The 18,787-nt window shown below is 32.9% G+C and overlaps 1 protein-coding gene across 2 annotated transcripts; it reads right to left on the bottom strand.

The window, feature by feature from the left end:
• Window positions 1-772: 772 nt before the first annotated feature.
• On the bottom strand, window positions 773-18,591 carry LOC143205077 (uncharacterized). Of its 2 annotated transcripts, none has more exons than XM_076418137.1 (7): window positions 18,370-18,591; window positions 9,691-9,907; window positions 6,629-6,836; window positions 5,582-5,699; window positions 5,196-5,518; window positions 3,512-3,716; window positions 773-3,450 (listed from the first exon to the last, which is right to left on the bottom strand). In XM_076418137.1, exons 2-7 carry the CDS (start codon window positions 9,889-9,891, stop codon window positions 3,264-3,266), a joined length of 1,242 nt encoding a protein of 413 aa, XP_076274252.1. In that variant the 5' UTR covers window positions 9,892-9,907; window positions 18,370-18,591; the 3' UTR covers window positions 773-3,263. The 2 variants fall into 2 exon arrangements, with proteins under 2 accessions (XP_076274252.1, XP_076274253.1); XM_076418138.1 differs by having other exon boundaries at window positions 6,638-6,836.
• Between the last annotated feature and the right edge of the window lie 196 nt (window positions 18,592-18,787).

Below are 18,787 nucleotides of genomic sequence, written 5' to 3'. Positions count from 1 at the left end.
ACCCGCCATATTCTCCAGACTTTACTCTTTCTGATAACCACTCGTTCAACACTTCACTATTTATGAAAATACCTTCGACATGCTTTCGAGATGGAATATATAAATTACATGGAAGATGAGAATAAGTAGCAGCAACCGACGATAAAGCTTCAAATAAAACAAAAACTTTTTTAATCATACGACTAAAATAATCTATTAATATTTCTGAAGGTTTGAATATTTACAACTAACTAGGCTTAAATTGGGACCCTTTCAGAATATTATTGCAAAAAAATGTAATATTATGTTGTATATTTATACAATAGACCGGCTGTAGAAGCCTAAAAATCACATTAATAACTCAATTGATCTGGTTAAAACCTATTTAAAGGCTTATTTAAAATGACAAACATGGCTCAACTAGTAATATTATGTCTAAAGCAGAAAGCTGCAGTGATTTGTTAACAGCTTTAAAATTATTAATCTGCAATTTCGAAAGATTATAAATAAACGCGCTAGTAATATTCTGGCTCAAGTTGACAAAATATAACAGACAGTCATCTAAAAAATTAAGAAACAAAATCTCGATCAAAGCCTACTGAAAAAAAACTTTATTTGAACAGGAAAATAGCCTGGCGATAACTTGATTCAAGTAAATAAATTAAAATATATCTGCAGAGACTAACAAATTGATAGCAATACATTGAATACAGCATATGAAATAAAGCAACAAAACCTGTTCAAACCTTGTTGAAACAAGACCCAAAAAAAATTAAAATAAAACACGATAATATATTATTTAAACAACAATACATTTATTGCATTAAAATCTCACATCTTATAAAACAAAACTACAACAACGTAAACAGTATAATTACTTTGTCATCATCTTTGTTAATCATTATGTCCGTCGTCAATCTATACATGTTAAAAAATATACAATACACGTAATATACAACAGATTGTACAATATATTTAGAGACTACAGAAGTAATAGGGAGACGTCCCACCCCATGAAGGGGACGCGATTTACAAAAAATATAAACATCGAGTTTTTTTACAATGTTAAGTACCCTGCCTAACTAACAGTTGGATTTTTTCGTCTGCCAGTAAGATATATCGATGATATTGATAACGAAACATTGTTGATGCCACGATCTGAATAGGTTTTGATTAGTTTATCCCGTGAAATATGTTTTGATTGTTTTATGACAGTTATTGCTACTCTCTTGCTCTAACACTGTAACTCTGGTTTAGTTAAAATTGATATGTTCGCTTTTGATTAACGATATAGTAAAACCGGCCTTCTGGTTTATGCAAAATATGCGAAATGGGGATGTCTGGATGCGTTACTATCTTACCGTGGACTAGGTAATGAAATAATCCAAGGACCCTATCACAGGTTTGGTCCTTGGAGATCTTACTGTGAACGTTTTTAAAATAGATGACTGGATTGTCTGGATATTGGTCTACGATTTTTTTGCATATTTTATCCAAACAAAAAGGCAAGCTGAAACAAAACCTCAAACTATATTTGATATTAATTGTTTTTGACACTGAATATTCTTGAGGTACTGCCACTTTGGAAAACGTTCGAACTCAATCATTTTAATTACTCATTTTGTTAGAAACGGTTACTAAAAAAATAAAAGCTTCCTCAATTTCATTAATATTATCTGTTCAATATAATCAAAATCTAAACATTTTGAAAACAATTAACTAAAATACAACCATATTATTGTAATGATGTTATCTGATGAATTTTGCTCAATACCTCGAGTGGGTAAACAAAATTTACAGGAATCATAACCCTAGAAATTATGCAGTTTAAAAAAAATAAGCGAAAAATCTTTATGATATTAAACTATGCAAACCATACTCAGAACTATATATAACATAAGAAATAAAATTCCATATAATTACTTAGTTTCAGTAAAATAGACAGATATATTTTGATATCACATTAGGAAGGGTAGGTATAGGATTTTTTACAATTTTAACAATTATCGAAATGCAGATATTCCAAAAATGTGATCCTAAAAGTCTAAAGGAGTTTGTATCAAAAAAAAAACATTCATTAAAAATGAAGACTTGATCTGGATGACACTAAAATGTAGTAGAAAAATTGTCTAGGTATTAGTATTATATCAGTAGCAGTACAAAAATAATCAGAGCTCAAAGTCATTTGAGAGATGATAGAAGTCATCTTGATTTTACATTTTGTTCAATAAGCAACAACACATTATCGTCTTAGCAACGTCTATGTCAAATGTTGTTTTTTAATTAACTATCTACAAAAAAAATTATTTTATAAATATAGTACAATGTATACAAAATTAAAAAGAAAGTTTTATGGTTAAGTGAGATAGCAGACAAAGAGATCATTGATCGAATAGGAAAAATTCTGACGACCAGAGCATTTTGCGTGAAAAAAACTTTAGTAGATACTTAAAAAATTCTTCTGTCACCAATACGCGTACAGTTGGGCTTAATGAAACAATTTATAAAAGCTTAAGTCTTAATATATTGGAAGTCTAATGGAGAGGAAAGACTTTCTTTTGAGTACGAAAAAAAGGACAGGGTTGCTATTAACTGAGAACTTATTTTAACTAATACTTTAGGTAAATACAAAATTCTTGATTATCTAGTAAGCCTTGAAGCCCACGTCTTACAAGTATAATGTGTCATAAGGGTATGTAAAAGATGGAGACTCTGTTAGTGGCTTCACAGAGAATAATAAGAAAAAAGAAACTTCAAAAAGAGAAGAAAAAGTAATTCCAACAAAATAAGCACCTAACATTCTCATTTTAGTAATTTAAAATGTATTTTAAATAATTTTTTTTAAGATGATAGTATATTGTAATCTATGTACAATATATTTTTAAAAACTTTTTTTAGTCAACTGTATAATTGAAAAATGTGTATGGAAGTTTCATATTCAATCTAGTTATGAAACTGGTAGTACCTCAAAGGATTCGAGTGTCAGATGGCTTTCCATCTCGTCCCTACGAGACCTTCAGGTCCCCAAACGTCGCCCTCCTGCCACCACTGAACTACCTAACATCAAAGAACGGAACACCATTGTATATTATCCTGAATGAGTCGTTTCTAAACTCGTCTAGGCCACACAAGCTGATCTTCAACTAAACAATGCTCGAGATGGGTTTGATTTAAACATTGATTGATGTAAACATTGTTCTACCCTGTTTTTTTAATTATTACCACCGGCACGCTACTAGATAGCCCTCGATCTACCTATATTTAAATATGGAGATTGAACACCTTCAAAACAGAGTCTCCTGGGTCCAGGAGCATTTCTTCTCGAGGGTCCCGCTGGACATGGATAGTCTGTGAACGTCAGTCAGGGATATCTGCGGCAACCTGGTCGCCTCGAAGATGGTGGAGGATGACTTCGACGGCTTGCCCATCTCCAGTTTGACGGTGAGTGGGGTTTCCTCCGTGGTTAGTTGTCTGAAAGATACGAAAGTATGAGAGAAGGACGTGGGGGTGACGAGGGGCACGCGGGAGGTACCTCCGACTGTCCGCGCTGATGGTGGGGGACGTTTCGTTCGACAACACGCACACAGTAGTTCTTTTATCGTAGCATGCACCCTCCTCACTATTCACATCACTGTCCGTATCGAAGGGATCCACGCCGTTCTCCGTGTTCTCATCCTCTTCGTCCGGATAGGTGTCGCAGGCGTACGGCAATCCCTCGCAATCCGGGTACTCGGTACCTAAAAATCGAATGAAGATTAACATCATCCCGGCGCCCCCACCATTCCAACAGAAAACTGACTAATAAGTCTATAGTAAGGATAAAGTATGGCAAAGATTAAATATTATCTTAGATATATTGGTATTTTACAAGAAATTTAAAGCTCTAAAAGGCTAAAAGATCACAAAACTTAATTGTATACATATATTTCTTTTGTTTCTTTTGTAATAAAATTATATTAAATTACACGCACTTTTCAGGGTTTTTACCATTTAGCACACTTCAACACAAAACCACACAAGATCATACGGTTCTCTTGAGTCTGCGTACTAATTATTCTATTATATATATTATATCTCGTAGGCAATCTCTTAATTTCTTCTATGCCAGTTGGAATACAAAGTTATTGGTATAATAATTTCTAGTAATTCCTGTAGGCCTGAGCCCACTTATTTATATTATTATTTGCGTATTATAGTTTTCTAGTTACTTCTTCAATATTGTCCCAAGTGTTTCAGCAATTACCGCAGTGTTACAAGCAAATGTAGCTATACTAACATGTTCTGTTTGTGAAATGTCACATGTATAAAGTAGGCGAACAGCACCCAAAACACTATCTCGCAGTACACCTGCTTTTGTTTCTGTCAATCTTGAGTAAGTTTCTTTTGGTTTAACTCTAAACATCCTAGCTGAGATGTAGAAGTTTAAGACCTCAGTGTATTCCTTCGAAATTTTATTAATGACTTCCTTATTCCAGAGTTTATGGAAGTTCAAAAGTTCCACTAATTACATGCAATGTGTACATATAACAATAAAAAATGACAATACTTTCTTCTAGACCCAGAATTTCTTTATCAATTTAATTAATCAAGAAATCAAATTTACTAGTTTTATGGAACGTTCGTGTGAACCATCAATAAAACGTTTTTAACTTAACTGATACATCTAAATGAAAAATACAATAAATATCTGTACACAGAGCTGAGCAAAATACATCCTTTACTGTAATTAAAATACAAATTACAAAATACTATCTGGCATGTATACAAAATACGAAAAACAAAATACTTTTAAGTTCTGTATTTAAAACACAAATTATAGTATTTTAACTATTTTTATTTCAGAGGCAAAATACAAATTATAATATGCAGTCAGCTGTTATTCCCAGTCACTGTTTCGTGCTTTTATATTTTATATTTAATATCTAAATTATGGACTTTAAAGTAGGTAAAAGTTTACTATATTAACAATTGTTGGCTTAAATGGTAACAATTGTTAATCTAAATTGTTAATCTGCAGCAATGATTTTCAATACTTCAATAAATTTCTCCAAGTATTCTAGTTGTATGGCTGAGAAAGTGTTTGTCAGTGAATGTCAGAAGGTTGCACCTATTACCCTTTTCTGCCACCCGATTCGTTAATATGAGAGAGGAAAAGACTTTCTTCCTTTACAATGGTGCCTTTAATTCTAATACTGACCAAGACTTCCAAGACTTACCTAAGGAACTATTACAGCTGCTTATGGAAGCCAACGGAGCCAGTCTGGGTTTCAAATTCGGCGGTTCGACCACGCGGTCGTAGATGGCCCTGTCGCTGCCGCAGGGCGATCCACCAGGGGTCGGCTGCGTCACCCGTATATCGATGGGATAATAGAAGTCGTAGATTTCGGGTACGGGTGAAGATTGACGTCGGGACGACTTGTATTTGTGCGCAGGCAGCGCTGGAAACCCTAGGGTCACGGCGGAGTCACGCCTTTCGAGATAGGAGCTGCCCGAGGACGAGCAAGTGATGTTGCTAGGACGTCTAGGGACGTCCAATTGGCTGTAGAGTTAAAATAATCAAATTTAATTTTAAAAAAATGAAGGATATCGATGCAAAACTCACCTATTATAATAAACGTCCTCATACAAGGAAGCATTATCTTCTTGAGGGGAATCTTCGTCTACGAAACAGGGTAGTCTTGGACTGGTTCTCACAGGAGGTTCCAGTAAGCTACTGTAACCTTAAAACAAAGATTATAGGTCCAGGATAAAGTGTTACGTTTGTGTAACTATACAAAATTTCGTAAAACATATCCAACAATATTTATCTAGTTGAAGATGGATAAACCAATTATTAAAATGCAGATAAAGTAAGTACGTGATAGATAATGAAGATAGACCAAGACATATGCCAACAAATAACATATGATATGTTCAGGATTCTTTTAACCAAACGAAGTAATATCAGTGGCACACATTTTATAATTACTATCAACTTCTTCCACATACCACCTCCCAAGGAAAAATTATTAATCCAAGATATGATATCAGAGTTACTATCCACACAGCACTAAAACCAAGTATATTAATGGTAGCCAAAATATGATTCATGCCTATTCTTTCAGCATACTAGATGAAGGAGGACGAAACTGATGATGCAAATAAAATAGAAGAGAAAAGAGCAAAGATAAGGTCGATGATGGTATCGAAAATACACTGAAAACAACACTGAAGATGACAGAAACAAGAAGACGACAAACTATAGATATTATTTAACAATAATACATATATATATATATATATATATATATATATATATATATATATATATATATATATATCTTTTCAATCAGTAATAAAAAAGACCGGAAAGGGATGTAAGAAATTTAGATTTTCTTTTACATCACCCGAAAAGAAAAGCAAAACGGTTCGTTTGGATATTTCCGTCGTTAGAACGGCCGCCTGTTTGCTTATCTGCAGTGTGCCATGCTTAAACGGTCCAGGCCGACTAGATGTTATCGTTTAATGAGGAAATTTCGTATATTTTCGACGAGACCGCGTTTCGTTCGATAGATAACGGATATTAGGGCTTCGGGACGAGACATAACGATGTACACATATAGATATATTTATATATATAAAGGGAGAGAAAAAGAAAATGTGTATTTACATCGTTTACCTCCCACCGAAGAGAACCTGGCGGAACCCCGGTGACTGTGGGACCCGTTGGAGATGTCCAGCGATTTTCGACTTGCCCGTCTGGGATTCAGTTGCTGGTACGCGGTGGCTTCTAACGCTAGCTGGATCTGTCTTTCTTCTTCTTCCGCCTCGGCCACAGCGGCTGCGGTGAAGGTCGGATCTTCTAATGCTTTCTCAGTCTGCAAATAATCAAGAACTGCTTCAAAGTCGAGGAAATAACTTGAATTTAGTGCTATGGAAGTTTGGATCAAGCCCTCTGTTAAATCAGTGAATTTACAGTGGTTCTGTGTCTTATTTTTAATGGAAATAATGATAGCACAATATACAGTATTAACAGAAAATGTACACTATTTACATTATTCGAGAAAACCAAGATCGCGATGAACAAATGTTTATGTTTATCCAAGTTACTTTACTACAAGTCCTTTTCTGTAATTTACTGAATAGGTCGTAAATATTTTGTACTTCTAAACTGCCTTAGACTAATATAAAGGTACACATTCAAACATTTAAATAAACAAATAATAAAGAAAGCATTTACATTTAGGAAACAATAAATACGGTCTGTTGCATCGCAACCTAGATTGACATATTTAGCCGTTGCTATTTTGCTAACGAAAGCTATCGAGCATTATTTTCTGTAAAAATATATTTATGGTCAAATGTATTTTGAAGCAATAAGTGCTTGAAATACTAACTACAAAATACATCAGTTCAGTTATTTGAAATACAAATTATGTACAAATAAAGAGAAACTATGTATTTGTATAAGTATTTGAAATAATAATTAGAAAATACATCAGCGTGAGTTATTGTGAGTGAGTAGCGAAATACAAATTCAAAATTACATTTATAGGAAGTAACTGAAATACCAATACAAAATATGTATTTGTATAAGTATTTAAAGTAATAATTACAAAATACATCAGCATCACTTATTTCAAATACAAATTACAAATTACATTTTTAAGGAATAATTGAAATACAAATACATAATATATTTTTGTATAAGTATTTGAAATAATAATTACAAAATACATCAGCATCACTTATTTGAAATACAAATTAGAAATTACCTTTTTAAGGAATAATTGAAATACAAATACATAATATGTTTTTGTATAAGTATTTGAAATAATAAATACAAAGTACATCAGCATCACTTATTTGAAATAAAAATTACAAATTACATTTTCAAGGTATAATTGAAATACAAATACAAAATATGTTTTTATGCAGCATCAATTATTTGAAATACCAATTACAAATTACATTTTTAAGAAGTAATTGAAATACAAATGAAATACAAATGACGGTATTTATATTTCAATTACGTATTTCAATTACAAGTAACTCAAACAGTGTCCAACTCTGGTTATGCTGTAAAAGTTAGTATATGCATCTCAACATCCCCAAATTTGAACAAAACAACTTAGCATATGTTTGTCTTCTAAGCTCGATAAAAATAACAGAAAAAGACGAGTACGTTTTCTGCTAGCAACACCCACTGATTAATTGTTGACGAGTGGCTTGAATTTATAGCCGCCCCATGTCGCAAATCTTCGGCGACCTTTGCTCCACGTCAAGGGGAAACCATATTTCGCCACGACAACAAAAATGAATTCCGTGGATTTGTTTACTGCGAAACGGGATCTTCTTGTAAACAGTCGGGCGGTCGCGCAAATTTCCATAGAATAACAAGGTCGTCGCTATTGGATTTTGTCATGTAGGCCGCAAACTCCAACCGTCGAAAGACAAAGTTCGGAAAAGTTTCATAATCACACACGGTCCGGTTGTGTAAAGCTTTTATTTATCAGTTTATGGACTGGGCTAGACCGGAGTTAGGCAGCGGATCGTACATAACACGGAAGTTAATAGAAAAGCAACATTGTTGATCAAACAGCTCAATATCCAATAATAGGTTAAACAACTCTAATCTGCAAAAAAAATCTAAGAGTTTTTTAAGTTTATCTGACGTAAACTTTATGTCTTGTAACTTCTTCTTTATCGACAACACGTTTTTTGACAATCTGGGTAATTAAATTTAGAGTTATTATATTAAAATAAAAAGAAAAGACTTGAAACTTTAGTCGAGATAGGAATAAGAAATAGGTAATAATAATAAGATAATAATAAGGACACATTTAGATTATTTAGGCAACCTAAAGCTCGTAATGCTTTAGCTTTTTTGATAATTTCTTCTCTATCAATCCCAGTCCTATGTGTAATATTTCTGGTAACACGTTCTGTTTGTCAAGTTTAAACTCCTTTGGCGGCCAACTCTTTTTTGTCCAGTAATTTTCTCGGTCTCTGCTATCCTATAGACTCAAAACAAGTCAATTCGGTTAACTTAGCTTGTTTCTCAAGCAACATACTCAATCTTTTAAAATCTCCACACACCTGCCAATCATGGTCTTCAACTGCATCAAAATCATCATGCCAAGATCTCCAAATCGATATATAGACCTTTTGCCTTTTTATCAGCGCTTTTTTAAATCAGAAAAATCACTATTAAAACTTATATCCAGCTCAAAGGACCACGTTAAACAATGTGCAAGCTTTCCGTTGAATTTTTAACAGATCTGGCTACTTCGAAACCAAATATACTTTAAAACCTTAATATCTTATTTGCTATTCAATAACAGTAGTCCACAACTTAAAAGATTACTTCACGAATCACGTTAAATCTTTAAGTCCTAAAACATTGATGCCTTACAATTGCAGTCTTTTTTATTTAATTCAACTAATCAACAACTATATTGAACATGTGTATTGTTAAAACAAACTTATATTAAAGTAACTAAATAATGACGAAAAGTGAACCAAGATAACGTTATATAGAAACGGTATATCATAAAATAACAAATTGTGAATAATTCAAGACAATGTGTTAAGATATATTACATACGATATCTATTGTAAATTCCCCAAAATTAGATTATACTTCTAAAGCTATTCACTTCAAAAAAGTGGGTAATGATCCATCATAATTTAACCGATGCTGATCAAAAATTAACGAAACTATCGATTTACCTTTGATTTTGATTTATATAGAACGAGGAGTACCATGAGTCCAAAGAAGCTGCCCAGAGTGGCCGCTATGCGAACCCCTGTCATAACATCGTAAGTCTTGTAGTACTCCCTCGGATCGGTCGTAGTACTACTGATGATGGAAGTAGGGGTGGTACTGGTAATGTTACTTCCCTGTGGTGAGCCATGGGGCTCGCCGGCCATCACGCGATCACTTCACCTGAAAGGAACATCAGAAACATTAAATAAAATTAGTCGAAAATATTGATCGGTACTTGGTTTCATCTATTATTTAAATTAAGTTACAAATTAATAAAATTCTTTGAAAATACGTTCAACAATTTTATATAGTCTAAAGGTGAGTTTATAATTAATGCACTTTAACTGTAGGAAATGGTATTTTAGAATGTGAAAGATTTATGTGAAAGAGATATGTTAGTAATTGTTCAGAATACACATGAGTATTTGATTAAAATGTATGAGGAGAGAAAAATACTAACTGTGTAACATATATGGCATTAGAGGATATGCAGTGATTAAATCTAATTTTATCAAGAATATGTGTACAGGTAGTAGTAGAATAAACTAAGGAGAAAATGAAGATCGGAAACATCGGAAAGAAGGAAACATCGCACCCAAGGAAACAGGAACTAAACGTAGCGTTTTTATCTGAATTAAGTGAAAATGTTAAATTTGTTGCAAATGATATTTGATATTGGATCAAAAATGTTTGGAACTGAGATAGAACATACTATATACTGGATATTATTTATAAATTAATTGCGAAACAAAATAAACCAAACGCCCTATATAGGAGCAGTCGAGACGAAACCGCCAGTCTACTGAGCGGCATCACAATGTCAACAAGCCCATAGGAAATAAGTTTCGGTTCCAACTACGAACTTAATTTACAGCCGATTAATCTTCGAATTCTCAGGACCAAACTTGTCAACGGTATAATTCTCTATTCAATGTCATCGCTAATACGAGGGTCAAGCAACAATAAGCAAGATGGTAGGAACAAAGAGTAATAATATAAGATAGAGAGATTCGACAAAATCACCTGTTAAAATCATTTAACGATATTTGCAGTGTTTCTTTTATAATTTATAGTTAAAAAATCTGCTTCGTACTAACCAAAGTTATGAAAAAGATACTTTAATTATGAATTACATATTACTTCTACGTAGGTATTAATAATTCGATAAACAAAACATATAAAAGCTGAACGTCATTGTCGATGTCAGTGCCAGTGTCACTGCCAATTTCAATATCAATATCAGCGTTACTATAATTGTCAGTGTCAGTGTCAGTGTCAGTGTCAGTGTCAGTGTCAGTGTCAGTGTCAGTGTCAGTGTCAGTGGCAGTGTCAGTGTTACTGTCAAAGTCAGTGTTAATGTCACTGTCATTGTCACCATCGCTTAACAGAAATAAATATTTATAATTAAAAAATATTAAACAACACAAACAACGTATTATCAATTTCATGACAGAGATAAATTAAAAATATTGTGAAGTAATTTTTCAATTGTTAAAGACTCGTACGTAAATTCTCCAACTGTTTTACATTAGTTAGCTAGATATTTATTATTTTCTTTAGTTGTTGGTTAACCCTCGTGTATGACTAAAACAAGCGTCGATACACCACTCAACGTATTTTAATTAACAGATAACATATGTGATTGATTCAAGCAATTAAAACAAGAACAAAATAAGAAACGATGACGATTTTGAGTTTCGAATCGTAATTGTTGAATTCGCAACGAATCTCGTAATCAGGTGGTTGTCGAAGACAACTATTTGCTGGACGAAATTTCCGGTGGATTTAAACGGATTTGGCGAACAGGGTGATGTAGTGAGTGGAGTGTTCGGTGCTATTAGTCGGGTACACTCGAATATTCGTCAGTGTCAGAATGGAGCAACCACAGATTAATTATAAACTTGCCCGTAATATCCATGAAAGTCATATTAACCAAGATTATTTAGTGTTAGTATATTAAATGCTACGTTTATGTCAATTAGAATTAGGGAATTCTACCTCGTTCAATAAGTTTTGTCGATATATTATAAGATATTAAATAAAAGGTATTTCATCAAATCTGGAATATAACTTCTACTGAATGAGAATGAATATTAACTTTTTGTAGCGGCTTCAAAAAAAAAAACTAAATTATCGTAAAATTCGATGTACTAATGAAATCGTACACGCTAATGGACCTGTTGGATTCGCGTTTTTTCTCGCCATGTTAAGTAGAAAAATGGAACGATCTCGCAAGCATTTCTGTGTAACGGCATAATATGGATAATCCTTTTTCTTTGAAAGCCATTTAGTCTTTCGCTAGTCGTAATTTCTGCTTTTTAGGGCTTCCTCTCGTTCTCCGGGAAAAATACAAACTGAATTTTAAAGATGATGTATGTTTAATGGTCCGACGTAACGGCCCGGATCATCTTCGAAAACAGCGAACGAAAGGAATAAAAAACAAACGTTTTTACACACCGGTTGTTCCGTGTAGTTTATTATTATTATTATTTTCTTGTGTTGGCACAAGTTTCTGATAGATAATCGTGATCCTCAAACATTTCTCATTAATTATAACGCTGGTTGAGGGATTCTCTATTGTATTTTTACAGAAAACTACAACAAAAATACTTAAAACTGATAAATTCTAGTTTGAAATAGATTGAGTTGGCAGAATTATGTGAAATTTGTAGAATTTATTTGATCTCTTTAAAAAATGGTGGAGGAGCGAATTCTCCACCATTTCTTATTAATTTTCTATGAAATTCATCCAAAATTGTCCTATATAGCTATTAATGATTTCAAACTAATTTATTCAAAAAGTAAACGTGTATCACATATCCCTCGTTCGTAGCTCTTTAATCAAAAAATGGCGGAGGAGCCGCTGACTTTATTGTTCCCGACAACGGAAGCGCCGAAAATTGATAAATTCAAGTCCGATATTGGAGCCGAGCCGTAAGATTAATGGAGCGGGTTGCACCTACGTCCACCCGGGCGAGAGAAGCCAGAAAGAAACGTAAAGTGGCGTCATAAATTCGAAAGTTATGGCTTGCGGAGAGAACTGGCAGGTCGTGTAGTCCGAACAATTTGGGCCGGTTGACTCCGTGAGAGGGCACAAGTCCAGGCGAAACTAATAAATATGTTAACGGCGTTGTCGGTTTTTTATGACCGTGCCATACGGGCCCGACCGCCCTTATCTGCCTCAGTCTAGTTTCGAGCGAATGGCCTCCACGGGGTCGTTATATTTCCGACTTTTTTTCGGCTTCTATGTCATAATTCCTTTCTGTGCGTCGTTAATCGTGTAGAATAACCACGGAAGAATTGCTCACTTTGCTCGAGATAAAGAATGGAATACCGAGTTGTTCAATAAGATTTGTCATCTGATAATATTCAATATTCAAGAAAAAATTCAGCAAATAGTCAGAATATATTACTAATACTGAAAAATATAAAAACAACCAAAAATGAGGGGGAGATAAATATAATAAATATAAAAAAATGATACATTTCTTTTGTACCTTAACAAAATCCATTTTGTATTCCCCATATATTTCGCTTTGGCACATATTAAAGAAACCTCCAATAAAGTATACACTATTCACTAAATTCTATTATATTTTATCAAATTAATATATTAATCATGAAACTGATTTTATTCACACTATTAGTGAACACAAAAATACGAGGAATATTAAGAATTAAAATGAAATGGCTTGCTAGAAACAACCATAGCGAAACAGCTACAAATAAACTATAAACGCCTATCGGCAATCATTGGAACTAAGAAAAGTTAAAGCAAAAATACGACATGTACCCACATATATTTAATTTACAACAAAAATTACTTGCCAATCATAATTTTCAATCTCAAGTTTTCACTTAAACTAACACAGTATAAGTGTCAGTGTCAGTGTCAATGTCAGTATCAATGTCAGTGTCAGTGTTACTGTCAGTGTCAGTGTCAGTATCAGTGTCAGTGTAAGTGTAAACAACAGTAACCTTAAAATTATATATTTTTACAAATTAAACGTAGCTGCATCATTTTCAAGCTCATAAAATACTTTAGTCAGTCAAAATACTTTAACTGTCAGTATCAGTGTCACGTAAATTTTACTTACAACAAAATACCTGTCAGTGATAGTTAATTTACAAATAATTCCTTATGCTAACACAGTCCAAGTAGAAAGAACATGTCAAAAATAAAATAGCAGAAAGTAATATAAAACCAGTCTGGACTTACGCACAATTCGATAATCTACAAACAAAATAAAGTAACGATCCCATTAGGAGATAAAAAAATTATTCTGGAATACAAAACTTATAGTTCAAGAAGTTCAAGAGTTCTTGCAGTCAAGGAATTCTTAAGAGTTGTTATCATAATAATCGACACTTTATTAGCTTCAGCAGACTAATTTTTTGTATAAAAACAACGAAAACTATTTTAACGAATGAAGTTCGGGCTGGCGTTTAATAGAAGTAGTAATATTACAAGTCCCTTCAGTCTAGTTATACTAACTTTAATTACAATTAGAAAACAACTCTCATTAGCTGCTGTTGAGAATAATTTGAATAATATGAAATGAAAAACAAATAACACTTTATTAACATTTTTAATAATACTGTTAAAAATTGTATACGTTATAAACAAATTTTTCAATACAAGGGTTGCGATATAAATAGAAATACTGTCAAACTAAAACTTGACAGTAATACGAGTATCAATACCCAATTCTCGATCTTTTTAATGTTTCCATAAAAAGAAATTGAAATTTGAAAAATGCGTGTTACTTTCTAATACACCTCCCACAATTTACTATCAAATACAATAAATATAACGCGTAAAATTATTAGTTTTAATCACGCTTTATTATCAATCAAAAGAGTTTTAACTAATTAAATATATTCCTACAGAATATCACACTCAACTCAAACACAAATATCGGCATCCCAGTTTATTGAATAACATCGGCTTATCCACAAACACAGGCATCGCAAAAAGTCGAAAGCATAATCAATTAGAACGTCATTAAATCTATTTTAAAAGCTCACGTCTGCTGGAATAAAAGCCATTCGTTTTGCAAAAGAATTTCGGCGTCATTTTTTCCGCCTATTTATAGAATAAACACCGATTATGTTGTATATAAACGTTAATATTTCGGATTAAAGTTATAAAGATCCTGCTGGCTCGAGTCACCAATACGAACCGCAAAGAATTTGCTCTTAAAGGAGAAAAATTCGGTCGATTTACTGCAGGAAGCGGGTCAATCTCGAGCATCCTCTTGTGTTGGTCGGTTTAATTCTTCCAGTGGAGTGAGATAATGAGCTAGTGCCTCAAGCTCAGGAAAAATATATTGTACTTTGGTTAAATTTGGAGTAAAAATGGTATAAACACAACACGTACAACGCGACGTACATTTATTTTTGATTACCCGATGATTTTGATTAAAAATAGTGATGAAATTTGAGATGAATTATATTAAAGACAACTGAGTAATAATTAAGATTTGACGCACTTTAAATAAATTCTTAAAAATATAAGAGATCGTTAAGTGGGCAATGAACGATTTCTTATATTTTTCAACGTTCTAACGTTCATTCAACAGTGACAGTGACAGTGACAGTGACAGTGACAGTGACAGTGACAGTGACAGTGACAGTGACAGTGACAGTGACAGTGACAGTGACAGTGACAGTGACAGTGACAGTGACAGTGACAGTGACAGTGACAGTGACAATGACAGTGACATTGACAGTGACAGTGACATTGACAGTGACAGTGACAATGACAGTGACAGTGACAGTGACAGTGACAATGACAGTGACAATGACAGTGACAATGACAGTGACAATGACAGTGACAGTGACAGTGACAATGACAGTGACAATGACAGTGACAATGACAGTGACAATGACAGTGACAATGACAGTGACAATGACAGTGACAATGACAGTGACAATGACAGTGACAATGACAGTGACAATGACAGTGACAATGACAGTGACAATGACAGTGACAATGACAGTGACAATGACAGTGACAATGACAGTGACAATGACAGTGACAATGACAGTGACAATGATTATATATTGCAATTAATTTGCAACTTGTGATATTTTATAGATAGCGTTATCATATGGGTTTAATAACATGGGAATTGCTTTGTTTAGGTTTAAACCATAATTTTATCAATATCCTAGAAACAGAAAAAGATTTATTGGGCAAAATAATTGCATTTACATGGAATTACATAATTTGTAATAGATAAGACTTATTTTTGATAATATAATGAATTATTATAGTTTAATTTTTTCTTCTTAACTCATTAGAATAAATTACATTATGAAAAACAAAATATTAATGAAGAAATGAGACAGAACGAAATGTTTTAATATCGTTAAGAGGCAATTTTAACAAAAATGTAGGTTATGGTTAAAAAAATGCTTTTAACTCAGTGAAGTAAACTTTTACTCGGAGTTACTCGTCATTCACGGCGACGTGGAACTGTCTATTTAAGGTTTGCACGGTTCTATAGACAAAGGCCGTGCGTATTTTGCCGCCGACAAGAAACGGGAATCGATCTTTTTAGTCTCCTCCGAAACAAATATAGTTTCACGTCATACAACGGCTTTTGTTTCGGTTATTAAGCTTGCAGGAAGCAGTTTTTTATTAAACACCGCTAAAAACAGTCAAATTATTACACTCCGACATAAAACAGCCATCAATTTATCACATTATTTCTTCCTCTTGAACTGGAATTTGAAATAGTTATTAAAAACGTTTAGTAGCGCCATCTACAAACACTTAGTGCATTAAAAACGAGAAATGTCTATGCATTTTATGAAAATCAGACTGGGTGACAATAAATTTCAGCATAAACCATGAAAATGTTGTTTTAATGACGCCGTAAATGTTATGACAGTTTCAACTTTTCGTTTTAAACTTTATTTATAATAATTTCGCTTTAAAATATTGGAGCCTGTATTCCAGCATATATTTTAGTATTTATTTTCGAACAGAATAATATTGGTATTATTTAAAGAGATAATGAAAGTTTTCTATCCATTATATTTTTAATTTCTAGTTCAATATTTGGTTAAACTACTCTTTTTCCATATTCCAATTTATATAAATCAATTTTACAACGTTATTAAGCAACGAGTTTTATATAAATATTAAATTATCAACAATTTATAATAGATCTTTTTATAATAGAATTATATGAAAATTGTGAGAATGAACTGAAATAATTGAAAAACTTGTTTATTTTATAGTCACATTTTATCTATTATTTCTAATATTTGTGAACAATTACCTTATCTTAATTAACTCAACAGTGTAATATAAAGATTGTAAAAATTATTTTAACATTTAAACATATCTATTTAAAATACCAAAAAAAAAGCTTTTTCATGTCAAGAACTCATTTCATCAAAAAAATAACTTCGCCATATTATAAATGATGTAATTTCACGTAAATACAATAATTTCACCCAATAAATCTTTTTTTGTTTCTAGGATATCGATAAAAATATAGTTCAAACGTAAGCAAATTTACTAGCATGCCATTAAACCCATTTAGTTGCGCCATCTATTAAACATCAAACGCAACATAATAATGACAGTATCCTCCGTAAGTAACTCATGATCAACTCCCCATAATTTATTTGTTATTTTTCATTGAAATTTGCTTGAACCAGTCGAGCTTTTTAGAATATGTTTGCTAAACAGTTAAGTATTTTTTAGTAAAACAAGCACTAAAAAGTATATTTAGAACATATTTTACTAGTTTCTGGTTATAAATATTTAGGCGTTCGCTTATTCCGAGATGTATCAGTAATATTAAGGATATATGTTAAGAAAAATAACAAGCAAATCGTGCTCATAAAATTTAGTTGTTAGTGTCAGTGAATCTGTCTCTATTATTGTCAATGTCAATATCTGTGTCATTTTCAATGTCAACGTCAACGTCGACGTCAACATCAACATCAACGTCATCGTCAACGTCAACGTCAACGTCAACGTCAATATCAATGTCAGTGTCAATGTCAATGTCAGTGTCAGTTTCATTGTCAACGTCGATGTCACTGTCAATGTCAGTACCCTTGTCAACGTCAACATCACTGTCAATGTCGGTGTCACCTTCATTTGATAAAAAAAAACATTTAAGAGAAGAAATATTAAACAACCCCAGTAACTGTTTCTTATTTCGAAATACTTCGTGTATTTACACGAAATCTATGAATAGAGTGGGTAATATTCGCTTAGGCAATGAATTCGACTTACAAACTGTGGATATTCCATGGCAAACTGGGCGAGCATACAATGAGGTGAACTCGGCAAGTAAATTAGTGTTATCAAATTGAAACCTACGAAGGTCTGTGCGAATACTGAATACCAATTGATGGGAGCGATCTTAAATAGTTGTTGTTTAATCATTATTTATGTGTGTATACAACGATACATGTTGCCTAACTTACATAATATCAGAGTAAATGTAATTCAATTAGATAGTTTTTGTTTATTATCATAAAACCGTGTATCTATGTACATTTTTTGTAACTATTGTCTGTATATCAGTAATTATGTGGATGACGAATAATAATTGCATCAATATTTCCCAAGAAATAAACTTAGAAACTGTTTTTATTTAATCCGCACTTACCTTTCATAACAAATACATGATGAATGAATACACTAAATGTCATTCCCAAGATTCCGACAGGAATCCATCCTTCAGGACCGTCTGGCGAAGTAAATAATCGACGACACTGCAACGTCCGAAGCCAGTTATTTACATCTCTTCGAGAGTATAGCTTGAATAACTCGGATCGGCTTCAAATTCCATGATTCCCTGTCGGTTGAAGTGGTTGTTCGAACGAGACCAGCTGAAACAATAAAATCGAATCGATAAGTTCCGTCCACGACGGTGAGAATTAACGAAAAATGTTCCTTGGACTTTTTCAATAGGTTTCCACGGATAACGGGGAAAAAATTTATATGGAAAACCTCCTTTTCCATTTCCTATATCCCCCATCCAATTACGTTCAGTTCGATTCGGGAAAAGGTGCAAACGCCAAATA

Source organism: Rhynchophorus ferrugineus, unplaced genomic scaffold (assembly GCF_030347505.1).
Source record: "Rhynchophorus ferrugineus isolate W39M unplaced genomic scaffold, kcgeb_rfMv2 rfM11, whole genome shotgun sequence".
Taxonomy (NCBI): domain Eukaryota; kingdom Metazoa; phylum Arthropoda; class Insecta; order Coleoptera; family Curculionidae; genus Rhynchophorus; species Rhynchophorus ferrugineus.
The sequence above is the reverse complement of the archived record's forward strand: the minus strand, read 5'-3'. Positions and strand labels throughout refer to the sequence as shown.